The following is a 26,299-nucleotide window of genomic DNA, read 5'->3' as shown; positions in this document are numbered from 1 at the left end:
TGGATGCAACAGTTTGCTTTGTCTTGGCCTTTTTACCCGAGGTAAGAGTCTTGCCGTATAGGCAGTAATGACCTTCCTATGCCCCGCCCCCGAGCCCTGACGGGGTGGGGGTAGGGGTGGCGGCATCCTTTAACACCTGTGGCAACTGAACCCCCTTCAACGTCCTCGGGTCCCGCTTTATTAAACCCCCTAAAACCGAGTTTTCTTCGGCCGGCCTCCTCTCCCCCAAAAAACAAACACCAAGACATCCCGACAACAAAGACCACGTCGTTTATTTACAAAGGCCAGTGTGGAGATTGGGGAGGTCAGGAGGGAGAGCCACACACACCCTCTCCGGATTGCTCAGGACGCTTTCCCGCTCGGGAGACAATTGTGCCCCTCGCGCCTCCATATTCTCGGCCACGGGTCCTCCGAGCAGCTGTGCGAAGCCGCAGAGAGAAGAGGCGACAGGAGCCTCCCCTGAGCTCGATACAGCAACGTCCAATTCCACACCAAAGGCGTCGCCGCTGCCCTCTCCTTCCCTTCCTCAGATAGAACTCTCTGGCCTGGAAGGAAACGGTGAAGGATCCAAAGGCCGGGGCTGCAGGGGTAGAGACCCCTCTACTGTTCCCCGACAGCTTCAGGACCACACTGCCCTTGGGGTGCCCGGTGCCCAGAGGCCCAGGACCTAGCTCCCTGGACTGTGTGCACTCCTGCCCTGGACCAGCCCTCCTGCCTACCTCTCTCTGGTGGGAGACAGCTCGGAACCAGAAACCAACCAGGAATCCACCGTCCTGTGCCACTCGAGTGTGTGTGTGTGTGTGTGTGTGTGTGTGTGTGTGTGTGTGTGAGTACCCACCGCATACACGCCCGCTGCTGAGACAGACCCCAATCCCTTCGTGTCTCGTGAGGGGGACTGAGACCCCGGTACCTGGGGATGCAGGCGAGTCCTGGAAACGGAGCCGGCAGGAGCCCCCGTGAACCGTGTCGCTTGGCTTCCCTGAGCCCTTCCTGCGGCTCAGACCCCATTAGCATCTCCAGGGCCCTCTGCCAGGCCTGAGCCTGGACCCCGCCTAAGGGAGCTCCGTGGGGCCTCCACTCCCAAAGTGTCCATTCCGGGTTCCAGCCGCTGAGCCTGTGACTCAGTTCGTTTTCCCATCCCCCTCCTCCAGAAAATCTCCTCCCTCCTTTGCACCCAACTCCATCGGGCCGGTCCAGGGCTCGGTTCCTCACACAGAGGGTGATGTCTGGTCTCCCCCTTCGGACGGGACATCCCAACAAAGCCTGGATGAAGGGACCAGGATGGGGCGGGGGCGGGAGGGATGGAAAAGAGAGCCTGTCCCCACCCCCCCAACCGCCAGCCCTGCTTCAGTGTGTGGTCCCAGCAGGGGTGAGGCTGCAGGTGGAGAGAGAGACAGAGGAGTCGCCACAAGTAACCAGACAACAAGCAGAGCCCTAGAGGCACACACGAAGACCCCGCCCCAGTCCCTCCTCCCACCCAGCATGGCCAGGCCACCGCCACCAGAGGTCTACAGGCTGTGCCAGGAGACGGTGAGGCCAGGAGCTGGGGCCGACCGGCGACACTGTGAAAACCACTTGAACGGCCCTGCTGGAGCAGGGCCCAGAGCAAAGACTCCATAAGAGATGTACAAGTAAACCCAAAATGCGCAGGGCACTGGGGCGAGGCCCGTGCCCCTAAAGTCACCCTGCTGTCTGGAGAGGACGGGGCGGGGAGATGGGGCGGCAGGCAAAGGGCAGGGGCCGACAGAGGAGCCAGGCGCTGGCGCCCAGGGAAGGGAGAGGCAGGAGGCGCGGCCGGGGGGTTAGGAGAGTTGCGAGCCCAGGAGTCTCTCGATGGCTGCGTTGACGTCCCCTCCTGTGGCGATCAGGGCCTGCAGGTTAGCTTCACGGTTGATGAAGCCCATGGAGTTGAGCTGCTCCAGCTGCTGCTGGAACCGTACTTCCGGCGTCGTCTGCACCTGCAGAGGACGGGCCTCGTGAAGGGGGCGCAGGGCCACCCCCTTCTGGCGTCTGCACCTGCAGAGGACGGGCCTCTCTGAGTCCGAGGTTTACGGCGCAGAGCAGATGACCAGTAGGTCTTCTCCAGCATCCTCAGACCCAACCAGTGGGCAGGGAAGGGTGAGCCTCAGACAGGGGTCACGGAGCCTGCACCCCACATCAGTCAACGACTGTGTAACAGAAGGTGGGGGGTGTCTTTCTGAACATTTCGAAGTAACAGACGGGCCCAGAGCAGCCTATATTCCTAACCACTTTCTGTCCCTGGAGAGGTTAACGGTGCTCCAGAAGCCAAATGGTGTGTGCTCGGTTAAGATGCACGGTCTGCACAAAGTCCACCCCCAGCCCTGCCCCCGGCAGTCTTCAAGCAGGGAGCCAGGGGAAAGGCCAGGGAAGGGCCCCAGGAAAGAAGGAACCTGTTTGATCACGGTTAGCCAATCAACAAACACCATTATTTACAGAAGAGAAGGCTTTTCGTGTCTGACACTCCTATATACATCTCCTGGAAATGCTTTCCCAAAGGATGTGCAGGAAGCACTAGCCTTGGTCATGAACGAGCCCAGCAGTGACAGGCCGCCCGGCCTCTGACAGGGTGAACGCACTGTCCCCAGAAGGAAAGGATGTGCCGAGGGTCACAGAAGCCCCCTAACGTGCGGCACGAGAGCCTTCTCCAGGGTTGGGTGCTGCTTCTCCTCACGGTCCGCAGGATCTAAGCCGGACTGGACCTTCCTTGGTGACTCTTGGTCCAACCCTTCTACAGGGTTCTGCAGAACAGAGCCTTCTGCAGAGCTGGGCACACTTACGTTTCTGTCAAAAGGGTCCTCCCAGACGAGTTAGGGAAGCCAGAGAAAGGTTAAGGGCCTCACCTGAGGTCAACCCTTCTCCTCACCCAATCCCCCAGCCTTGACTTTGCAACACAGGGTTCTAGTTACCTCCTCCCCCAGAACCCTCCGCGCTAGTCTTGGAGGCGGAGGCTGATTTAATCACCAAAGGGCCCTGTGATAGAAGGAAGCAGCGGTAGGACGTGGTGGTTAAGGTGTGTAAACTCAGGAGCCAGCATACCTCGGCCTCATTACTTACTGGCTGCGTGACTCTGAGCAAGCCACTTACCCTCTCTGGGCCTCAGTTTCCCCCTTTTATAACACAGAGATAGCAGCTTCTTTCCAAGGCCGTTGTTGAGGAGTGGAGCGAATGTGCTCTCGCACACGAGGCATGAGAACGGCCCCCAGAGCCCGATTAAGTTCTATCATTACTCTCGTCTCCATCGCACAGCCGCAAAAGCCAACGTGGAGAAGGCGGCAACCGGCCCAAGGCCAGCAAGGGGCAGACCAAGCCCTGCGGGCGGCGGTCCGGCTGGCTCCAAACCCGCTCTGCCTCTCCAGGCTGCCGCCACCCCCCACACCGGCCCCGCAGCCCCGCGTACCTGGGAGTTCCCGCCCCCTGCCAACAGCTGGACCATCTGCTGCATGAGGTGCTGGGGAGCATTGGGAGCCCCCGCTGGAGAAGGCGTGGCGGGGGGCGCTGGCGAGGAGGTGGGGGCCTCGGGCGCAGACCCAGTGTCGCTGCCTGCCGGGGCCGCCGGGGTCCGGGACATCCCGAAGGAGCCAAGGCTGCAGGCAGGAGAGACCAAGAGGTGGGAGGCAGCCTCTGAGAAAGGGATGGGAACGTGAGGTCCAGAAGGCGGAGCGCACAAGCAGGAGAGCGGACCCTCAGAGCGGCGGGGCGGGGCCTGGCGCGGAGGCGGAGCCAGAGCCTTGTGCCCCTCCCCCCCCGCCCCCGGCCCCGCCCTCACCTGGGTACCAGCCCAGGGGCCTCGGTCTGCAGGGTCTGCAGGCCCTGCTGGATCTGCAGCAGGGCCTGCATGGCGCGGGGGTTGGTGAGCACGGACAGGGACTCCGGGTTCTGCATCTGGCGGGAAACGGGCAAAGGAAGGCAGTGGTGGCAGGACGCAGGCGTCCACCCGGAGCTCTGCTCTGCCTCCCCCCCGCCCCCCATGCCCCGTGGCCCTGGCCCCCGAGAGCCTCACCCACCTGCTGCAGGAAGACGGGGAGCTGGAGGCGGAGCTGCTCCTGCAGCTGGGGGTTCCCCGCAAAGAGCGGCACGTTCACCATCATCTGCGGGGTGAAGGCGGGAGGGAGGCCTGGGCCCACCCGCCCTCAGAATCCCGGCGGCCTGTCTCCCTCGGCACCCCCACCGCCGTGGCAGATCCGGGTCCCCGTGCATCCCGAAGGCCTCCCGGGGGCAGTGAGAGGAGACGGAGCCGCGCTCCGGGCCTCGGGCCAGGGCTCGCAGCCCCGCGCCTGGCGTTGACGGTGTCCCCGAGTACGGGGCGCACCGGGCACCACGCCACGTTCTGGGCGCTCTACTCGTAGGAGCTCACTGCGCCCCCCCCCCCGGGGACGCCGTGAGGGAGGGGCCACGGCCACGGCCACGGCCACGCACAGGTGAGCAAACCGGGAGGCTCGGGACCGGCTGAGCTCACGCAGCTTGGGCGCCGGGACCGGAGACGCTAGCCCAGGCCGTCTGGCTCCCGCGGCTCCCGCCCGCTGCGCAGGACCTGCCCCCACACTGCGTACCTGAGCAGCAAAGTCGGGGTTCTGGGCCAGCGTCCGCATCATGCTGCGCATGTAGGGGGCAGAGATCACGTTCTGCATCAGCTGCGGGTTTTCAGAGATCTGCTGGAGGAGAGCCTGCATCTCGGGGCTGTTGAACACTCCTAGCGCGGGGAGGAAGACGACAAGGACCAAAGGGCCCAGATGGAAACCAGATGCCTGCCCCCCTTCCATCTCCCTTACTTCCAACGTTGAGCCGCTAGGGAGCTCAGAGGGGCGGCGAAAAGCCGCCTCCAGTTCAGGGGCGTGGGCCCCAGCTCTGGCCTTGCTTCGGCCAGGCCTCTCTCCCAGCTGCTCTACGGACAAGCAGGTTGGAAACTGGGTCTCGTTTGCGCCCCCCCCCCCCCCGCCCCTTCCCGGGGCCGTTCCAGGAAAGGGTCTGATGGAGGTCACATAGGCTCGTGGTCGGCAGTCTTTCTGAGTGGCAGAGGCCCTTTCCTCAAACCAGATGTCACTCCGAACCAAGTGTGACAACGGACTGGCTGGAACCCATCCCACTCAGTCCTTTCTCCTTCTGGGGAAAGTCCGGACCTCCGGACTCAGGAGTACAATTTGAAAGCCACAGGTCATAAGGGGACTGGAGCACACAGAGGGGAAGGGACTCTCCTGATCAAGGTGCCGCCCCCTCCCCCCCCCCCCGCCCCCGACCGGGGCATCTACCAGAGACGTCCCCGGGGTCACATGTACGGTCACAGTCCAGAGGGTGGGGCCTCCCCAAGGGTTGTGCACAGCCCGCCCCTGTCTGTCCATGGCAAGCCCACACATCCTTCTCCCCCAGCCTCACACCTGCCTGTCCCTGGGAGCGCCCGCTGCCTCCCACACCCACTTCCCCAGGTTGACCCATTTGCCTGGATGGTACCAGCAGTGCTGAGCGCTTCGGAGCGGGGCCTGTCACTCAGGCTCCTCCAGGGACGTCAGGACACAGCCCAAACCACCCCTCATCCCGAGGGGGCAGAGCTTCTGCCCCAGGCTGCAGACCCCCCCCTCCGGGGCTTCAGTACAGGCTCACCTGTCTTCAGGAGGCTGCAGCAGTGCGAGCCCCATTCAGTCCTGGGGCGGAGGGACTACCCTGGTGACCCCACTAAGCTCCTTCCAGCCCAGGACATACCTGACCCCAGGCTAGCCGCATTGATCCCAAAGGGGTTGGAGACTGTCGGGTGCACCTGGCTGGTCCCCGATCCTCCGGTGCCCTCCCCCCCGGACCCGGGGGCCTGGGAGGTGGGGGGCGAGGGGCTCCAGGGGTTAGGGAGGGGCTCTCGGTTCTCAGTCCGCAGAGGCTGGGAGGACGAGCTGTCGGAGTTCCCGGCCAGGGAAGAGAAGGGGTTGTTGCCAAACTGGGAGGAGGGAAAGGTTCTGGGTTAAGGACCGAAACAAACCAGGGTGAGGGCTAGGCCCCCCCCCCCCCCCGCGCCTCTCACCTAGCAGCCTCCCCTCCCTGGGAGAGGGAGGGGGTGGGAGGTCCCGGAGGCCCTCAGCTCCAGTTCTGGCCTAGAGACGGGGGCAGCCACACCCTCACCTTGCAGGGTGGGAGGTGGCCAGCGCAGGAGCGGCCAGGGGATGACAAAACCCCTCAGGTAACTGGAGACTTCCCACCTTCCCCGAGGGCTCCAAAGACTCGGTCTCTAGTCTCCTTTGTGCCCTGTGGTACTTTACACACACCTTCTCATCGGCGTAAGGATACCTATGTCTTCCTCGGGTCTTCAGGGGCATAGGCAAGGTCACCTCTGCACCCCACCTTTCCCCTGACACTAGTAGGTGCTCAATAAATAATTGTTGGCTTGAGGGGAGCTGGCTCTCTACGTCAGCCCTGGGCTGCCTCTAGGCGTCCCCCTGTCCAGCCGTCTTGGTCCAACAGGACCTCCCCAGAAGCCCAGGTCCTCTTCATGGCATTCTGTCCCTCCAAGCACACGCAGGGGAGCCCCTCAGGGGCACTCATCTCCGGCTGAGCGTGCCCTCCTTCCGCTGCTTCCCCCGCACAGCTTTCTCCTCGGCCTCCTTCCTTCAGCTACACAGGCCCCCTCAGCACCAGGCTGCCTGCTGTCCCCCAGGATGGCCTCAGGGTCGGCACCCCATCACATGGCGTGCTGCCCAAGGTGGCAGTGCAACTTCCTCTGGATCCCCCGGCACCCAGGCAAGAGCTCTGTCCAGCACTGTGCTCGCTGAGGGGGTCTGTGCCCTATTTGCCTGCTCCAGCCCCCCATCCTGAGGTCCTGGGTGGTCCTCAGCTGCACAGCTTCAGCCCCTTGTCACCGCGGGGTCTCCTGCTCATTCAGAGCAGGTCGTGGGGACCAGAGCCAGCCAAGGCCCTCCAGCTCTGAGCCGGGCTTCCTCCGCCTTACCAGATGCCTGCTGGGATGACAGCCAGCAGGCCGGGGTCTGTGTACCCCAGCCTCAGGCTTTGTCCCTGTTTCACACTTCCCGTCCTGGTAACTCGCCTGGCACCCACCACCGCTGAGTTCTGGGCCCCCTAGTTTTCCCCGTGCTCTCTATGGACTGAATCTCTTTCTGACCACCCTCGGGCAATCACAGCTGCCATTTATTGAGCACCTACTACGTACCAGGCATGTTTCTTCTAATGTTTACAGTAGCCCTCCAATGTACCAGTTCTCAAAGTGTGGTCCTGGGACCCTTGCAAGGCTTAACCCTGGTTTTAGAATTCTGAGACGCTATTTGCCTTTTTTCACTCTTGTTGTTTTCATGAGTGTTCAGTGGCGTTTTCCAGAGGCTATGTGACATGTGACACTGCACCAGACCGAGCGCGGAAGCAGAACTGGGTCCCACAGCAAGCCAGAGACGGCAAGGGAGTCTGCAAAAGTTAGAACAAGGCCGCTCTCCTCTAAAGTTTTGTTTTGGAAAATTAAGTTATTTTTTAAGCGAATGTGCTTTTTATATTAATGTGTAGGGTATTTACTGTCGTTTTAAAACGAATTAATCAACCTTCTGTAAGTTTCTCGGTCTTCATTTCAGATACAGTGGCTATCAAGAGACCCAACCCACAAAAAGAAACCCTTTTTGAGGTCCTCAGTAATTCTTAAGGGTATAAAGGGGTCCTGAGGCCAAAAGAGTCAAGCATCACCGCTTTATTATATCACTTCCATTTTGAAAACACGGACGCTAAGACTCAGAAAGGTTAAGCAGCTAACTTAAAACTGCGCCACTAAAAATGGGCGTTAGGTATTTGAACCCAGGTTTGCCGACGCCCAAAGTCGGTTCTTTTAGTTATTCCAATGGTTCTCACAATTTAGCCTGCATCAGAGTTAGCCGGAGGGCTTGTTATAAGCCTTTCTCAGCTCCTTGGTTGTTTTTTTTTTTTTTTTTTAACCAGATGCATGCATTACTTGGATATACGTTTTTTAATTAAATACTTAAATAAAACTTAAACAAATTCCTTTAAAAACTCATAGTTGATCCCGACAAGCACGTTCTAAGATTTGCAACAGCATTGCCAAGAATAACCAAGAAGACGCAGGAGAGCAAGGTGAGGGGTTTGCTCTACCAGATGCCCAGGCTTAATTAGGACAATGTGGTATCACCGCAAGGACAGACAGACCGACCGGCGGGCCCGCGCACCGTCAGCTAGGCTCACGCTTATTTGTGGAGATTTGGTGCAGGACGGAGGCGGCATGAACAAGGAAATCTGCTGGGACAGCACAGACCACGCAGGACGTGGTGCTCTCGTCCACAAGGAAAAAGGAACAGGAGATCCCACCCTCCCGCCTCGGCCCTGGTTTGGGGTGTGTGTGTGTTCAGTTCGTGAAACTCCATCAAGCTGCACGCTTATGATATGTGTCCCTTTCTGAAGCCATGTTATTCTCCAAGAAAAGCATTCGTAAGAAATGTTTTTAAAAAGCAGGTTAAAATTCTATGAACAGCAGGATGCCACTTCTAGGAGGTTTAAAAATATGCAAAACAATACTCTACATTATTTACGGATACAAACATAGACCATAAAAGAATCAAGGCGGTAAACACCAACTTCTCAGTGGCAGTCAGCTCTGGAGAGGGAAGGAGCTGTAAACTGGGGCAGGGCTGCATGAAGCTACACTTCTTTCTGTAAAGCCTTACTTGCAAGTATAAAATACGCCCAGGAAATTATAAAAAACACTCACAGTAGTCACCTCTGAGGTAGAAAAGAGGTGGCTGGGAGATGGAACCAGAAGGAAGGATCCCCTATTGTTTACTTCGTAGAACTTCGGAACTTTGAAGCGTGTAAATATCTGTATCACGTACTTAGTGTAAATTAAACTTAAAAAAGAGAAAAAAAGAACCCAAAAGGCACTGACACTACATACAGGGACGTGAAAGGATGCTGTACTTTGGCCTACGCTTCTCACATATTTGGAAGAATCCATAAGGTACTTTTCAAAGTGCATATTCCCAGGGCCCGATTCCAGAGACTGAGTCAGGAAGAGGCTCGAAGGTGGGAACCAGGAATCTGACGATCGGCGAGCCCCCCTGGGTGATTCTGATGCAGGTGATCCAAGGACCACACTTGAGACACGCTGCCGGCCCCACGGCCCCTGAGCCCCCGGGGCAAGAAGTTGTCGGACGCTTTGCCCGCTACACCCCGCCCGCTTCCCTGGGGAATTCCTGCTACCTTCCACCCTGCTGCCCCGCCCCGTGCCAGGCTGGACCACCCCCGCCTGTGCTGTGAGAACCGCTCTCAAGCCAAGGCCCACTGTCGCAGGGCTGCGTAGGCAAAGAGGCTGACTTGGATCCGGGGATAGCGAATCCTGAGCCCAAACAGCCCTCCCACAGCCCAGCCCCTGGTCCCACCTGTTCCCGGGCGGCACTGAACATCGGCTCTTGGATGTCTGTGTACATGCGGCGGAGGGCGTTATACCCTCCGGGGATGCTCTCCAGGTTGCTCAGGGCCCGGTCCTGGTTCCGCATCATTTCTTGCATCATGGCTGGATTTCGAGCAAGCTCCATGGTCTGGGGGAGAAGGGAGAGAGACAGGAAGAACCCCAGAACCAGGGGGGCACCAGGCTTGGCCGGGGGTGGGCCCTGAGGAGGAGGTCTGTCCCAGGACTAGGGTCCAGGGCCCAGGAACTGCCCCACAGCGGCAGGGTGGCGGGTAAATTCCTCCCTCTACTGTCATCTTGGCTCTGTCCCGGCCTGCAAGGGTAGTCTGCCTGGCTTTGTGCTGCGGTACAACGACCCAGGGGTGGGGGGGCGAGGACAGCAGCTTCTCTTCCTCAGGTTCAGGAGGCCCTCGAACCTGAGGCCCTCGGAAGTACAGGGAGCAAAAGGAAGCCGGAAGGAAAGGACATGAGGAGGAGGAGGAGGAGGAGGAAGCAGAGGAGAGTAACATCTGAGCACCTATGATACACAGGCACCCAGCTAAGTAATTCACACAACGGAAGTCACGTGCTCCCCATGATAATTGTCCCAAGGAGAGATTTCTGTCCCTATTCTGCAGATGAGGAAATAGGCTGAGATCCACTGGGGACACACAGCCGGTTAGTGGTGGGGCCAGGTTTTGAGGCCAGATCACTCTGTCTGTCCAAGACCACACTGCGGTTCCTGGAAGATGACCATAAGTTGGGGAGGGGAAGGATTCACGTTGGGGCGACACGACCGGCACTCTCTAACCCCACCCCCAGGTCTCCGGCCTGGCCAAACCTTGAGAAACCCGTGGACGGGATGGGGGCCCACTCTCAATAAGGGCTGGCCTGTGTCAACTCCAGGGGACAGCAGTGCATGACGGGGGACAAAGGGCACCCTGCCTGGGATGCCTTCCCTGTCCCTACTCCCAAGTCCCTCCACAAGGGCTCACTAAAGCACCTTTACGTCTAAGACGGGACCCTGACTCCTTACCCCATAATTCACTCATTCTCTAAGTGTTTCCGGAGTGACTTCCACGCACCAGGAGCCATTCTAGGCAGGGAAGAAAACACCCGCAAGTCCTTGCTCCGAAGGCACTTATCTCCAGGGGAACCCAGCACCGGTGCCCACGGCTCCGCTGACGTCATCTCTCCTCTTCCCCCGGGGGACTGGGCCATGAGACAGGGCTCCCGAAGCCTGACACGCCGCCGCTGCCGGGCGTCCTTCGGCCACCAGCCCTGCCCGGCCCAGCCACGACGCTCCCCGAACACCCTACACCCAAGCCTTTGCCCGTGCTGTCCCTCAGGCCTGAACACTCTCCTCTTTTTCTTCCTCTGGTTCATGATTCCTCCTCTGGGTCTCAGCGTGGCTGACACTTCCTCCAGAGCCTCCTCTGAGCGCTGCCCCCCTCCTCCCCGGGTAGGGCCAGGAGCCCTTCTCTTAGGGGATCCCGCGACTATGACATCACCAACCACGCCACGTTACCACTGCGCGCTTGCTTGTCCCATTTCCTTTTGAGACCAGAAGTTCCTGGAAAGCTAGGCCTGTGCCTTGTCGTCACTACACCCCCAGTGCTCCAAACGGGGCTGCTGGATGAGTCAGTCGCCAAATAAGCCAAGGCAGGGCGAGGTGGGAAAAGTCCCACCGGTGTCTCGTCCGTCCCCACCCCAACCTTCTCTCACACCCACCTGCCTCATGAGCTCCGGGTTGTTGAGCATGTGGCTGATCTCAGGGTTCCGCTCCATCAACTGCTGCATCTGGGGGTTGGCCATGATCATGTGGCGCATCAGGTCGGGGTTAGACATCATGTCCTGGACCAGGGGGTTCTCCATGATCTGCGACAGCATCTCGGGGTTGGACATCAGCTGCCTCTGCATTTGCTGCTGCAGCTCCATGAAGTTGGCGGAGCCCAGGCCCAGGCTGCCCAGGCCCAGGAGGCCCCCAAAGCCAGCTGCGGGGAGGGGCCAGGGTCACGGCCCGCCGCAAAACCCTGCCCCCCGCCTGGCCACAGCCGCCGAACGCAGGCCTCCGCGACGGGCCCTGTCTGTTCGGCGTCTCCCCTTTCCAACCCTTCCCCGGGCCCCAGCCCTGGCCCGCTGCCGGCAGAGACGGGAGCCCAGCAGACCGAGACCTCTCCGGAAGCCGAGGCCGAGAGCCGGGCACGGCACTGAGCAAAGGGACGGCGACCGGCGGTGGCCTGCTGAATGAGCCGAAACACTCCCCAGCTGGCTGCTGCTGGACCCAGTCTGTCCCCAAACTCCAACATCCTCACCCCGCATTCGCCACGTCCGCAACCTCACTTCTCCCGTCCCCTTAACGTTCACCCATGCTCCCCTCCTCCGGGAGGCCCTCATGCACGGATGTCCTCCCCTGCTCCGCTCAAGCAGCAATGTCTGGAACCCTACGTCCAGGGGTTCCCTGTCCCCATCGGACCAGGAGCAGGGACCACGTTTCTGCCTCCTCTTGGCTCCCCCCCCCCCCCCCCCCGCCCTAGCCCAAAGCAGGACTGTGACCTCCTCCCTCAGGGCTTACAGAGTATGGATGCAGTAGCGCCGGGGGGTCCCTCCCCAGCCCCTGGGGAGGGCCCCCCCCCACTGCTCCTCCGGCTTCCGCTGCCCGCATCCGAAGTGGCGCTGCCAGAGGTGGAGGGCTGGGCCGGGGCGGCGGGTGAGGCGGGCGTGGTGGAGGGTGCCGAGGCAGGGTCTGGAGTGGCGGGGGAAGAAGCAGTGGTGGCAGCTGGATCTGGAGCCCTGAGGACAGAGAAATGAAGTCCCCGCTGAGGGGAGCCCAGAGGGAAGACGGTGATCTCGGCGGAGGACTTTCGGTGCCTCTACTACCCTATCACGAGCCACCTCCTGAGCAGCCCTCAGGCGGGGGTGCGGGAATGCTGGGGGCAGTTAGTAGTTCAGGCCGAGGGAGAAGCTAGCACCAGCTGCCTCCGGGGCATTCTGGGAGAGGTGAGTCCCGTCCCCTCCCCTGGTAGGGCTTGCCAATTCTTCCCGGACCTCGGCAGGGCCCTCCAGGTACAGGTGGGTGACGGGTGAGACACCGGGGGAAAAGAGGCCTGATCAGACGTTGGATGCGCTCCTCTCCTGGACTTACTTCTGAGGGGTCTTGATGACCAGATGGACAGTGAGCCCATCCTTGATCCCATGCTGGTTCAGGGTGTCCCCATCCTTGAGGATCTTGCCTGCGAAGATCAGGACCAGCTGATCCTGCTGAGCCTTAAACCTCCTGGAGATCTCCTCTTTGAACTGTGGTCAGGAGGCAGAAGTCACTGCCGAGGCTCCTGGGCTCCACCCACCAGGGACCCTGCCTCTAGCCCCCCGGGGAAGTCCCTTCCGTAGTCTCAACTCCATCCAGCCTGCTGCGATAAGCAGGCCCCTTTGTTAACCAAAGGGAAGGACCGGTGACGTCCCCTCTCAGCTCAACTCCTGGGGTCTCCGGCCCCAGAAGGCCCCTGCTGCTTCCTGCCACCCCCTCCGCAGTCCCTCTGCCCAGCTCCCTGTGAGGGCCCTGCCCTGCTGGCCCCTGCCCATCCCAACTCCCGCAACAGCCTTCCACCCAGGCCCTGTCCACCCCGCCCCCCCGCCCCGCCTCCGTTCTCAGACCCCAACTTTCCTCACGCCCAGCCATCTTGCAACAACTAGGACAAACGCATCCCAGCAGTGACTCCTCAGGAGTTAAGAGTCTCAGTCCCATGAGATACGTATGAATCATTATCTCCATTTTAAAGATGAGAAAACTGAGGCGCAGAGCAGTTATGTAACTGCACTGGAACGCAGGACTTGACCCCAAGGCCCCAGCTCTCGACCAAACACACTGTCTCTCAGTTCAAGCTGACTTCAAATTCAGCTTTGCAGGGCAGAGAATGTAAGTTCTGGAATGCAGTCACTTTACAAGGGGGGAGAGGGAGCAGTGATGGCACTAAAGACTGGCTTGGGAGAGTGAGACTCCCCAAATCTCTCAGCTCTCCCCTCCAAAACAAACTTAAACCAAAACAGACGCTCTCAGTAAAGAGTGCACTTGCTAAGCAAACGCAGCTTCCGGAGCCCTTCCTTCCAACCAGATGGCCTGTGTTAAGCCCCGCCTGCGTGAAATTGTGGAGCAGCCACAGGAGGTGCGAACACAGGAAAAGCTCCCTCATTCACTCATTCAACACACTTTTATTGAGCACCTACTGCACACCGTAAGTCCCAGAGAGGCCGAGGGCCCACCGTAACCCCCGCGATTCGGGAGCGTCGGAAGGATACGGGCCCGGGGAAATGCTCCCCCGGCGCCCCGCGTCCCAGGACCCGGAGGCGCCCCCCGCCCGCTCTCCTGGCGCAGCGCCGTGCCCGGAGCCCGCCCGGCCTCGGCGCCCCGGCCCCCCCCCCCCCCCGGCCATTCCCCGCGGCGCACGCTGCCCTCAAGGCCCCGGTCCTTCCCCTGCGCGGTGCCAGGTGCCCCCTCCCCACTCTCCGCCACGCCCCCAGCCCAGGCCACAAGGCGCGCCCCGGCCTCGCGTCCGCCGCACGCGCCGCGCTCGCCGGCTCCCTCTCGCCGGACGCCCCCAGCCCCGCTCCGCGCCTCCCGCCCCTCCGAGAGCCTGCGGGGCCCCCGCCCGCCGCCCCAGCGCCTCGGGGCCACCCCTCTCTTCGCAGACCCCTCCTCCGCGACCCTCGCCGCGCGTACTACCTCCTTGACGGAGGCTCGATCGCAGATCACGATTTCCTCCTTGTCCTTGGGGGTCTTGACGGTGACCCGAATGGGGGGCCTGGCCTCGGCCCCGCTCGGCTCCGCCATGCCGCCGCCGCCACCCGGCCGCCCGCCAGCCCGCCCCGGCTCCTCCTCCTCCTCCTCCTCCTCCTCCTCCTCCTCCTCCTCCTCCTCCTCCTCCTCCTCCCCGCCCGGCCGGCCGGCTCGGCTCCGGCCTCCGCCCCTCCGCACCCCCCCTGCCCTGCCCTCCCCTCCCCGCGGCCGCACCGCCCTCCGGACCAGCGGCGCCCACAGCGCCCCGGGCGGCCTGGGGGGGCACTGCAGCCGGGGCCGCGCCGCCGCACCGGGCCTCACGGGGCGGGGCGGGCTCCCCACGACAGCCGGCAGCCAGCCCAGGCCGGCCGCCTCCGCGGGGACTCCCGCTCGCGGACCAAACGCTGTCCCCGTCACCGCGTTGGCTCCGTTCCCGGGCCCCTCCCGCCTCGGAGGCTGAGTTCGCCCACTTCTGGACGTCCACCCAAGATCTCACCTCTGGGACTGACTATGCCCCCGAAGGTCGTGGCCTGCACGACGTTACTAAGTACGGCTCCAGGGGCCTGGGTTCGGCAGGCGCGGCCTTTCTGAGCCTTGGTCTCATCCCACAGGGCCGTGCATAACGTAGGAAACTGCTTTCAAAAGTAACAAACGTGTGCCTGACAAATACGGGGATTGCTGTTTTCAGTTACTGGTCGTGGATTGTCAAGCGGGCATGGTGACGCTTCTGTCCCCGGGGAGGGGTTAAACGTCCTTCCAGTACTGCCACTGTCCTTTTCGCTCCCGCTCTTTCCGCCCCCCCTCCACCGCGTGGTCCCCGGGGAAAGGCGAACTACAGTTCCCAGGGTGCGCCGCAAGGCCGCACGGAACTACAACTCCCGGCGCCCCCTGCGGCGGGGGCGGTGTTGCGTCGTCACCGCGGAGCGCGGCCGGGACCTCCGGGTCGCGCGGCGTTCCGGAGCGGCCCGGAGCTCGGGGAGGTGCCCGCGGAGGCCCGCGGGAGACGGCTCGGGGGCTGGCGCGGAAGCGGGGGCTTGGGAGCCGCAGGCATGCTGCGTCCCAAAGCGTTGACCCAGGTGTTAAGCCAGGCCAACACCGGCGGTGTCCAGAGCACGCTGTGAGTGCGGACGGAGCAGGCGAGCGGCGAGCCCGGGGCGCGCTGGGGAAGGGTCTCGGGGAGGGGAGGAAGGCGGGGCGGCCGCGGCCGGAGGGGTGGGGGTGGGGGGAGACCGGAGCGTGGATCCCGGGGCACGTTCTGGACAGGCTCTGCCCAGACCCCTGCTTTCTGCAAGCGCCCCGGCGGGAGCTGGGACGTTTTTGTCGCCGCCGCGGGCACGTCCGAACCTCTTGCCGCCACTCGCCAGGCTGCTGAATAACGAGGGCTCTCTGCTGGCTTACTCCGGTTACGGGGATACGGACGCCCGGGTCACCGCGGCCATCGCCAGCAACATCTGGGCCGCCTACGACCGGAACGGGAACCAAGCGTTTAACGAAGACAATCTCAAATTCATCCTCATGGACTGCATGGTATGGAGAGGAGAGCCACTTCCTCTGTCCCCCAAGGGGATCCCCATGGGGCGACCTGGACCCCATCCTGGATGGTTGGAGGGGCAGGGACAGGATCTCTGAGGGCTAAGAGTTGGTCTGCTGCTGCATTATGGTAGGGCAGGACCCTGTGCCTCAAGTGGTGGTGAGGAAGGAGCCAGGGACCCAGGGTCTGACTGGGCGTCTGGTGTCAGCCAGCCACCTGTCGTTTGTGGAACCTCGGGTAAGTCACTCAACCTCTCTAAGCTTCCCTAGCACATCTCTAAGGTGGAAGCGGTAATCCGTCCGATTACCGATCACCTGTGCACACGTGCACACAGGTTGTCGTGAAGACCAAAAGAAAGGACGTAAGCTGTGCAGTGTCGTCACCCCAGATTCGCAGACTCACAGCAGCACAGCAGAGTCTCCAGACCCTGGGCCTGTTCCTTCCGTTTACAGAAAACAGAGCTGCAGTCTAGAAAGGGGAAGTAGCCATTAGACGGCGAAGTTCCGGGAGACAGAAACTGTTTCGCTCACCTTTGTGTTTGTTGGGCCAACAAATGTTTACGTCCCTGCAGTGTTCTAAGGACTAGGGAAAAAGTAGCAAATGGAACAAAAAACTGCAGCTCTAACTCCTCACAGAAGCTCACGGTTTTGTGTGTGCTGTAAAATGCGTCTAAGTTAAAAAACTAGGATGTTAGGTATTGAAAATGCGATGGGAAAGGAAGTGAGGTGGGGCGTATGTCAGGGACCATCTCACTGGAAAAGTGACATTTCATTAGGGATCTGAAGGAAGTTGGCAAGCCCTGTGGCTGTCTGGGGGAAGAACATTTTTGACAAAGGCAAGCGTAAAGGCCCTGAGGCAGAGTAGCATCTGGTCAAGGATGGACAAGGTTGATGTAGCTGGTACAACATGGGAGTGGGGGAGGTGAGTAGAGGTGAGGCCAGAGAGGCAGGGAGTGAAGCACCTGGCTCCCAGCACACAGGAGATGGCCAGGGAAAGTTCGCGAACCAAACCGAAAAGGCCCAAGAGTGAAGTCTCCCCAAAGGATTTGGGCTGTAACCCACTGTAACCGGGCTGTCTGCCTCATCCTCGCCCCATGCCCAACCAAGGACGCCATTTCAGTTCAGCTGATGACTCCTTCTTCGTGCCTAACCTGGGGTTGGTGCTGTCGAGCAGTGGTTTTCCAACATCTTGTCCACACCCCAGCTGTAAGAAATGCCTTTTAAGTCAGAGCCCAATGCACGCCCCCCCCCCCCCCCACTAAAACAAAAGTTTCACGAAACAGTACTTCCCTTACCGCAGGCAATGCACTCCATTTCTCTTCTTTTAAATGCTAATCCACCTCCTTAACTGATCTAACCCTAGAGTCAGACCTGCTATTTGAGAAACATTACCACGGGAAAAGAGAACTCTACCTTAGGCTACTGCTCCCTAGCTCCTCGCAGTGTCTTTGGTTGGGGTGAACCCATAGTAAAAACATCACCCATGTGGACAGCCCTTTGCAGATTCAAAACCCCCTCCTGTGTACCCTTACCAGCTGGGATGAGGTGGGGGGGGGGGCGGGTCGCAGAAAGAGAAACCAAGCGGCTGGGAGATTGAGTTTCCCATAGTAAGTCGTAGAGGGCTGTGCTGAAGCTGGAATCTGAACTCAGGATCCCACGTCCAGGGCTGTGGCCAGAGCCCTTGGTCTGGAGCTCCTGCCATGCCCAGGGCATGGAAGGAAGATAACCTTTCTGAAGAGGAGCCCTTGGGGAAAGGGCTAAAGGTGCCAGGCAGAACATTACATCCCGTGATCTCGCCCCACCAGGAGGGCCGTGTAGCCATCACGCGGGTGGCCAACCTCCTGCTGTGTATGTACGCCAAGGAGACCGTGGGCTTCGGGATGCTCAAGGCCAAGGTGTGTACGTGCCCCTCTGTCTGCAGCCCTGGGCCCAGGCCTGGGCTTTTCACTGCCCGCTCCCACCCCGTCGCCTTCCTGGAGTCCTCCTGTCACCCAGCCTGTGTGTGGTGGGGGCGGGGCGCCCAGCGGAGGAGCCCACGTAGACTGGGACCCCTCTGGTGGCAGACCTGTGCGGGCCTGATCACCCCTCCCCTCTTGCAGGCCCAGGCTTTGGTGCAGTACCTGGAGGAGCCCCTTACCCAAGTGGCGGCATCATAGCGAGCCTCTGTTGGAGCTGGGGTCAGAAAAGCTCAGTGATCATTTGGAGGGGCGGGGCTCCTTGGGGAAACCTTTCTGGACGGTTCCGGAGGCTGAGACTTTTTTCCAAGAATAAACTTGAACTCCTATCTATCTTGCGTGATGGCTGCTTTCTTGAATGGGAGGAGTCCAAAGAGGTGGGAAGGAGCACGGAGTGCTCTGGAGACCCCTGAGGGCCTGCGACTCCTGCCGGCCCCTCACCTTGCCTTCTGGCAGCCAAGTGGCTCCCGCAGTGATGCCTTAGCCGCCTTGGCCTTTCCAGCAACAGGACGTATCCTCGGCCCTGCCGCTGGGAGTGAGTTTACCCATCCGACTGTCACACCGTTGCAAGTGATCTTGGAGGAGCGGGGCGCCGGTGGGGGTCTTGTCAGCAAGATTATGGGGCCCTGCAGATCCAGTGTCCTCCAGTCCCACCTTGGCGGTGGGGGGTGGGGGGTGGAATGCCTTTTCTGCTCTTGGAGTTGGAAGAGTGCTTGCTAGCCACCTGCAAGGGCTCACACAGACCCTCCAGGCATCAGGGCCCTTTGCAGACGGCATGGCTTCCTCGTGAAGCCTGAGATCCCGGGGCGGGGCGGGAGTATAAGCGATCCAGAAGCTCTCAAAGCCCTTCATCTCCAGATCCTGCCCGGCACTCAAACTCCTCGCTCCATGTACTTCGGGTCTCCCCCCTACCCTGGGTCTCCAGAGCAGGCGTGGACAGGGAACCACCAGCCCCTAGCCCAGGGCCTTAGGAAGGGACCCATCCCAGGGGAGAGGTTGGTGGTGAGTTTCAGCTCCACCCAGGGTGGGGAACACCGCCCATCCCAGGCCCTGGGCCTTCGGGAGGAGCAGCTGCCAGAACTCTGGGAGCGATGGGCACCCGTCAGCCCCAGCCCCTCGCCCCAACAGCCCTTCCCCTCGTGCCCCCAGTTACCCCTCCCGGAAGGTCCGAAGGAAATGCAGGAGGCCAATAGGTTTCCGTGCCCTGAGAGGCTATTTCTCACTCATTGGTGGCCACCCAAGTGGGTCCCCGGTCCCAGGAGCCTAGCAGCATGGCTCTCTGCAGGTGCCGTGCGGGCCCCAGCTTCCCCTCCCCCAACCCCAGCCCCCCACCCCCACCCCCTGCCGGCCCGCCCCGCTGCGGGAGCCCAGGCTGGGAGCAGACACCCAACCTGCCTAACCTGTCTGACGTCATCGTCTCTCCACCCACCTGGGCCCCAGGTCTCCTTCCTGTTCTCAGCTTCCGTCCCCTTGGCTTCCTCGAAGCACCCCACCTGCCAGCGCTGAGCCTCCAGGGCCCTGCCCAGCCTGAAGTCGCCCTCAGTCCCTCTGCCTGCAGAAGTTTCTTCACCCCCAATGAGAGGAGGCGCGGACCCAGGTCTCTGGAGAGCTGAGGGTTGAGGGCACTGCGCCAACGCATAGTGCCGTCACCTCTGTCCCTGAAGACACTCGTACCCTCCATGTGGAGCCAAGATGGGGAACAGAACCGAGGAAGATTATAACTTTGTCTTCAAGGGTGAGTCGGGGTCTATAAAAAAAGAGACCAGCAGAGCCTGAAAGCGCCCGCCCGTTCTGTTGTTTTTGTTTTTGTTTTTAATCTCTCACCTGGACCCCTGAGGGCTCCTCATTCGTTTTGGATTAGAAAGAAAGCTGCAGGGAGTTGGGGAGGGTCCGATTACTAGGGCAAAAGTCCTGGGGCTTCGGGAAGGCTCTGCTGCTGTAAATAAGGATGTCGAGCAAGCCTGCATAGGGCCGAGTTAGGCCCCTCTGCTCCCTTCGTAGAGGAAGCCCACATCCCTAAGAGTCGTCAGCCACCACAGCGTAGGAGGTGGAGGTCAGATTTCAGGGAGGACTTCCCTCCTGAGAAAGAGGAAACAACCTCCAGAGGAAGAAAGTCCTGTCTCTGGGTGCATGTGCAGGAAAGAAAAGAAAAGGAGAGCTTTGTCCATTTTGGGGTGAAAACAGGGAAGATCTCATAAATTGAGAGCAGGGTCTAATAGAACCTGGAAGACTGAGGGCTGGGGCCCCGTCGGCCATCCCTCGGCAGCCCCCGTGGGCCCAATAGCAGGCGCCTGGGTTCAACCTGGCTGGCCCCAGGAGCATGACCTTTCCCGCTCCTTTACCTCAGCCCCTACGTTGGACCCTCTGGTGTCCCCAGCCCCCACGCACCCCTCCTCCAGGGCGGGGTTCACTGGCAGAGCCGTCGTTCCCGGCCCAGCCACCCCACCCCGCCGCCTCTCCCGGCCTCAGCCCCGCCCTCGCTCAAGCTGGGACTCGGGCTGCTGGGGCCGGGGGGACCCGTGCTGTCCCGGCCTCTCTCCCAAGAAGGGGAGGCTGGGACAAACGGTGCTGCTAGAAACTGCCCTTTACTGAGCCCTCAGCGTGTGCCCGCTCTGGCTCGTTGGCCACCGTAACAACCCCAAAATGCATCTCTCTCTCTGAAAGCGGTCAGGGGCCAGATTGACTGTGAGAGGGCAGCTCTGTCGGTCACTAGTTAGTGCGGGTTGGGGTCTCCGGAAGCTGACTCTAAGAAGTCTGGGGTATAAGACGTCTCTTGTGGATCAACACCGGTGCAAGGAAGGGAGAGGAAGCAAGCCCGAGCAGCGGGGAGAAGCTTTGTGCGGCCCAGGGTCACAAAGCCTCGGCCGAGGGCGGGGAGTGCTGTGCCCCCGGCCTTGCCCGGACGCTGGGTGCAGGAGGCCCAGGACCGCCAGGGCCTCAAGCGAGGCCAACCAGCGCCCCCCGCAGGGCACCTCTGCGTTTGCCACACCAGCGGTGGCATCTGGTGCCAGCCACCGAAGCCCAAGTGCCTCCGTTTCCTCGTCTGTAAACATGGGGTGATAATAATACTGGCCTTGCCTCGTGGCACCAATGCGAGAATTATACGAGTGAACGTGTGTAAAGCTTTTACGATGGCGTCCGGCACGTAGTAGGCACTCAGTCCGTGTGAACAGTCAGCGTCTCCGTTTCACAGCCGAGGACAGGACAAATGGTCACCCAGCCCGTACTCGAAGACGGGGTCTGTCGGACCCCAAAGCCCTTGCCCTGAGCACCTCTTGGGCCTGAGGACAGGCTGAGCCCCTCCCACTGGGAGGGGGGGGGGAGGAGGCAGGGACACACCCCCACCCTGCTCCCAGCTCTTTCCTGCCCTGCCCGAGTCTGAGGGGCTTTGACGCATTTTATAAACAAGGAAACTGAAAGCCAGAAGAACTGAGCCACCTGTTCGAGGTCACTAGCTAGTGAGAGGCCGAGTGGGGAGCAGCGCCCAGAGCGTGTGGCTCCCGAGGCGCCAGCCTGCTTTTCCAGAACCTGGGGGGCCTCCCGTCACCCTGGATGCGTGCTCAGTGTTGCGCAATTAGCGGGTCATGCTTGCATCGGCCCCCTCGCCCTCCTCCAGCCCCTCGCTCACCCGCGGTGGGTAAACCTGGGCCCTGGACGCTTTCCACCGGCCCCGGGGCTCTTTGTGGCCCCACCGGTGGATCCTGGGCCCTGGAAACCTGACGGTGATAACACTGGCCTGCCGACAACGATCACGATGGTAATGGGTTGTTGCACACTCACTCCAGCCTGGGCGATATCTCACTTATTTCTTGCAACAACCGGTAAAATAGATAGTATCACTATTCCCAGTCGTCATACGACAGAGGTCGGGGTGGGCCGGTCCAACACCCAGCCCCATCATGTCTTACCCGTGTCCCTCCGTGAGGATCACCCGCCGAACATTCTTCTCCCCACATTTCCGTTCACACGACGGCTCCCCACACGCGTGTGCGCACGTGCACGCCCAGCCTCCTCCTCGTCCTCACAGCTCACACACAGACACAGGCACGGCGCTGTCACGCTCCCCAGACTGCCTACGTCTCTGTCCGCATTCACACACCCTGCCAGCCTCACGGCCCCTGAACACCGACCCCCACAGACAGACGGCACCCCATCACAGAAATGGGGGCTGACCGCGCGGTCGTGTCTCCACGGACCAGGCCAAGCAGCCTTACGGGCCCGCAGCCCATTTCAGACTCTCGGCCCTTCACCCGGGGAGGATGGACCCTGCAGAGTTGCAGTCCCCTGGGTGCCCCTCAGGTTCCCGAGCTCAGCTCCCTTTCCGGACGGACAGACCCCCGAGCTCAGCCCTTGTCTCTCTGCCCCCTCAGTGGTGCTGATCGGCGAGTCAGGCGTGGGGAAGACCAATCTGCTGTCCCGATTCACACGGAATGAGTTCAGCCACGACAGCCGCACCACCATCGGGGTTGAGTTCTCCACCCGCACGGTCATGCTGGGCACCGCTGCCATTAAGGCTCAGATCTGGGACACGGCCGGCCTGGAGCGGTACCGGGCCATCACCTCCGCGTGAGCCTGGGGGCTGGGGGGGGGGGGCTGGGGAAGTCAGGGAGGGCCTGTGGAGCAGAGGCCACGGGCCCCGTGCGCACTGGGGGGACCCCGGGACGCCGTGGCCCCGGCGAGACACGGGTGGGTGCCGTGAGCCACGCAGCCGGAGGCAGGGCGCAGCGACCCCGGCTGCTAGTGGCAGGGGAAGCAGCCGCCCCTGAGCTCTTCCTGACTCCCTGCTGCTTCACACTCAGCAACCGCTGCCATTTCATCACAGACCTGAAGGGCTGGACCCTTCAGCTGCATTTTACAAACATTCGGGGTACGGAGGACCTTCCGCCTCCGGACGCCCATGCAGGACATTTGCCAGTGTCCGGCTGGACGTGAGGGGGGTGGTCTGTGGGTGTGACGGAGGACAGCACCTGCCAAGAGGCAGGAAGCAGGAGTCCAGGGCTTCGGTCACACCACGCACGCTCGCCACTCCTGGGCTGGTCCCCTGGCCTCTCCTGAGCCTCGGTTGACACATGAGTAAAACGGAAGGATCAGATATCACAGCCTGAAAAAGCCCCACCTCACCCCAGCAGTGAGGCTGGATGCCTGCAGGGGTGCCTCCGATGGTCACCTCAGGGATGCTGCATGGGGTGGGCTTGTAGCTGGTCCTAGAAAGGTGGCCGCGAGCGAGAAGAGGACGGTGCGGGTGCAGGAGCCACGTGAGGAACGTGCCCACCGAAAGGGGCATCCAGGAGGCCGAGTGGGGCGCAGGTGCTCTTTGGTGGCCATCCAGGGCTAACGTCGGAACGAAGGACCCCAGGGGCACCTGGGTGGCTCAGGTCATGATCTCACAATTCGTAAGTTCGAGCTTACACGGGGCTCCGTCCTGATCGTGCCGAGCCTTCTTGGGATTCTCGGTCTCCCTCTCTCTCCCTGCCCCTCCCCCCCCAAATAAATAAATACACTTTTAAGAAAGAACAGAGGACCCAAGGAAACAGTGGGCTAGAAAAAGCGGGAGGAAGGAAGGAAGGTGACTCTGGAGGCTGCAATACTGGTGACCCGGAGGGCTCTCGGCATCAGACGCAGGACCCTGGAGTTGTCCCGTCTAGGTTTGGGTCCCTGGACCTCAGCTTTCATATGACCCCACCTCTGGTCTCGTGTCTGACCTTTCGGCTTGAGGGCTGTGCTCTGACCTTGCCTCTGTCGCTCCTGCCGCCCCCCACGCAGGTACTATCGAGGTGCGGTGGGGGCCCTACTGGTGTTTGACCTGACCAAGCACCAGACCTATGCCGTGGTGGAGCGCTGGCTGAAGGAGCTCTATGACCACGCCGAGGCCACCATCGTCGTCATGCTCGTGGGCAACAAGAGTGACCTCAGCCAGGCCCGGGAGGTGCCCACTGAAGAGGCCCGAATGTTCGCGGGTGAGAGCCCTCCACCACCCAGCCCTGCTCCCCCAGCCTGGCCCGTGCCATCCAGCTCCTGCCTCCCGGCCCCTGCTCCCACCCTAGGGCCCCAGCCTGGACTTCCTCCGTGGGCTCCCCTACCTCCATCACCTCTCTCCCAGTCTCTCAGCACTCCCCTTCTCTGGACCCTGCGTCCCTCATTATGCTTCACCGCTTGCCCCAACGTTGTCTTTATTTACTTATTTATTTATTTATTTATTTATTGAGAGACAGACAGACAGACAGGACACAAGTGGGGGAGGGGCAGAGAGCGAGGGAGACACAGAATCCGAAGCAGGCTCCAGGCTCCGAGCCGTCAGCACAGAGCCTGACTCTGGGCTCGGACTCACGAACCATGAGTTGGATGCTTAACCAACTGCGCTCCCCATGAGCCCACCCCCCCCCAAGATTGTCTTTATGGGCAATAATTTTGTCATTGGTGCTAAAGGCCAGGCCACTCAGGCGTCCACAGTGTGTGGCAGGTGAGAGCTCCATGGCCATCTCCAGTCACGCCCTCCCCAGGAGTCTCATGGGGTCAGAGGCAGCAGGACACAGCAGTTAAGGGTGCAGGCTCTGGCGTCCCATGGCCCAGCCTCACTAGATAGGGGACAGTGAGCAAGTCCTTTGTGGACGCTCTCGGTGTTTCTGGTCTTCCGTCCTCTTCTGTAAAAAAGGGATGATAGTCAAACCCACCTCACAGGTTGTTTTAAGTGTTAAATCAGCAACACGTGCCAAGGGTTTAGCACATTGCGAATGTACATAGTAAACATTAAGTAAATATTATTATTATTGTGTTTCTTTTCCTGCCAGAAAACAATGGACTGCTATTCCTGGAGACCTCAGCCCTGGACTCCACCAATGTTGAGCTGGCGTTTGAGACTGTCCTCAAAGGTTAGAGCCCCTGCCTGCATTTGGCAACGCCCCCCCCCATCCCGTCCCTGAGGCTCCTGTGGGCAGGAGTGGGAATGCAGACACCCAGCCCTTGCCCACCCCAGATGATCCCTCAGCCCCTCTGGGGGCCCCCCAGCCTCCTCAGAGCCTCCCTAGTGCCCTCTCCTCTGCAAGCCTGAGGCTTGGGGAAGGAACCAGAACGCTACACTTCGCAGGGAGCTAAGCATTAGCCCTTCACCCAGGTAAGTAGAAGGGACCCAGGTGCCCAAACTCCATTTCCTTCCAGCAAAACCTCCTTGTGTGGCCACACCCAGTGCTCAGTAAGGCCAGTGTGGAGTGTGTGTGTGTGTGTGTGTGTGTGTAGCATGGGTTCTCAGTCTTCTGACCCGATCACTGTCCTCCGCCCCCTCAGAGATCTTCGCAAAAGTGTCCAAGCAGACGCAGAACAGCACCCGGACCAACGCCATCACCCTGGGCGGTGCCCAGGCCGGGCAGGAGCCGGGCCCTGGTGAGAAGAGGGCCTGCTGCATTAGCCTCTGACCTGGGCTCACACCAACCCTGCCCCCAAGGCTTACCCCACCGCCACCCGGCTCGGGGACCTGCCCCTGCCCCGTGGTGGTTCCAGATGTCAGAGCGGATGCTTCCCTGCTCCCGGCCCCACAGACCACAGGGCCCTGAGGTCAGCACGGTCCCCCCACCTGCCATGTCTCCATTGCCTGCTCCCCCGCCACACACACTCAGTCTTCCAATAAAGCTGTGTTTTGTACCAACGTCTGGCCATCCTGCTGCTCCCATCCCTGACTCCCCTTCACCTCTGGCCCCTCTGGGCTTCCCTCCCCCTCCTTCCCCTCCCCACCACACCCACTGCCCCCCCCCCCGGGGCCAGCTGCCTCTAGAGTCCTGTGGTCTGGGGACAGTGCCAAGGGGGCGGGAGGTGCCCAGCCTTCCCTGTGCCAACCCCCAGGGCAGGTGGGGGAGGGAGGACAGCAGGGCCAAGATGGGGTATGTGGAAGGAGAGACAAAGGAAATCACCGGCAGGTACCATCTGGTGCCCAGGGCCCTGATGCCAAGAACTGAGGTCGCTCCAATGCCAGGGGTGAGGGGAGGAGGCAGGGGAGGGGTTGGAGGGAAGGGAGAGGCAGGGCCAGCCTGCGTGTGCTGGGCAAGATTGAAGCCTGGGAGGTGGAAGGTCCAAGTCTCACATCCAGCTTGCCGCCTGACCGCCCCCCAGACCCACAGAGGAAAGGGGGTGTCCAACCTGGCAGGGTGGGAGGGGGAGTCCAAGCTGTCCAAGCAGGGTCTGTGTCACCCAGCCTCACCTTCCCCTGTTCTGCAGGACAGGGTGCGTGCACCCCTTCACCCCTACCCACCCCCCAGGAGGGGACTGAGCACCTGGGGACTCAAGCAGGGAGCTGTGAACAGCAGTGGGAGCTGTCCCTCCCCTGCACTGCACGGGGGGGGGGGGGCAGGGCACCCAGTCACCCCTGAGAAAACCCCCTCACCCAGCCCACAGTGGGTCAGACTCTGATGCAGAGAAAGAGGCCAGAGCCTTAATTAATAATACTTTTAATAAAATTAAGTTCTTAATAGCACATTTAATACATTAACCCTCCCCCTTCTTGGTTTCTCTGCATTTTGTGCAACATTACTTTGACTTGATTATTCATGGGTCCGTTTCATTTCCCGCCTTTATTTTGCTTTTGAAATCTTTTTCCTCGGTGGGTTTGTATGTGTCTTCGCTAGATGCCTCAAATTAAGTCTGACCACAATCCTACGCTAC

General features: G+C 61.0%; 3 protein-coding genes across 7 annotated transcripts; 2 read left to right on the top strand and 1 right to left on the bottom strand.

Moving 5' to 3' along the window:
• Positions 1-247: 247 nt before the first annotated feature.
• UBQLN4 (ubiquilin 4) lies at positions 248-14,265 on the bottom strand. Of its 5 annotated transcripts, XR_003966073.1 has the most exons (12): positions 14,112-14,265; positions 12,537-12,688; positions 11,967-12,184; positions 11,123-11,385; positions 9,384-9,542; positions 5,716-5,941; positions 4,572-4,711; positions 4,026-4,109; positions 3,788-3,903; positions 3,419-3,642; positions 911-2,016; positions 248-545 (listed from the first exon to the last, which is right to left on the bottom strand). XR_003966073.1 is itself a non-coding variant. In XM_030303311.1 (11 exons), exons 1-11 carry the CDS (start codon positions 14,217-14,219, stop codon positions 1,865-1,867), a joined length of 1,842 nt encoding a protein of 613 aa, XP_030159171.1. In that variant the 5' UTR covers positions 14,220-14,265; the 3' UTR covers positions 248-1,864. The 5 variants fall into 5 exon arrangements, 4 of the variants coding, with proteins under 4 accessions (XP_030159171.1, XP_030159172.1, XP_030159174.1 ...); XM_030303311.1 differs by having other exon boundaries at positions 248-2,016; XM_030303312.1 differs by having other exon boundaries at positions 248-1,958; positions 3,419-3,605.
• An 826-nt stretch (positions 14,266-15,091) lies between these two features.
• LAMTOR2 (late endosomal/lysosomal adaptor, MAPK and MTOR activator 2) lies at positions 15,092-17,983 on the top strand. The gene is made up of 4 exons (XM_030303356.1): positions 15,092-15,282; positions 15,530-15,692; positions 17,501-17,590; positions 17,795-17,983. The coding sequence occupies exons 1-4, from the start codon at positions 15,215-15,217 to the stop codon at positions 17,849-17,851; spliced, it is 378 nt and encodes a 125-aa protein (XP_030159216.1). The 5' UTR covers positions 15,092-15,214; the 3' UTR covers positions 17,852-17,983.
• Positions 17,984-19,088: 1,105 nt separating this feature from the next.
• On the top strand, positions 19,089-25,289 carry RAB25 (RAB25, member RAS oncogene family). Its single transcript, XM_030303347.2, has 5 exons — positions 19,089-19,385; positions 22,021-22,216; positions 23,414-23,607; positions 24,439-24,519; positions 24,932-25,289. The coding sequence occupies exons 1-5, from the start codon at positions 19,343-19,345 to the stop codon at positions 25,057-25,059; spliced, it is 642 nt and encodes a 213-aa protein (XP_030159207.1). The 5' UTR covers positions 19,089-19,342; the 3' UTR covers positions 25,060-25,289.
• The last annotated feature ends 1,010 nt before the right edge of the window (positions 25,290-26,299 follow it).

The sequence above is a fragment of the Lynx canadensis genome, chromosome F1 (assembly GCF_007474595.2).
Source record: "Lynx canadensis isolate LIC74 chromosome F1, mLynCan4.pri.v2, whole genome shotgun sequence".
NCBI classification, from domain to species: domain Eukaryota; kingdom Metazoa; phylum Chordata; class Mammalia; order Carnivora; family Felidae; genus Lynx; species Lynx canadensis.
This window is presented reverse-complemented; position numbering and strand designations above follow the sequence as displayed.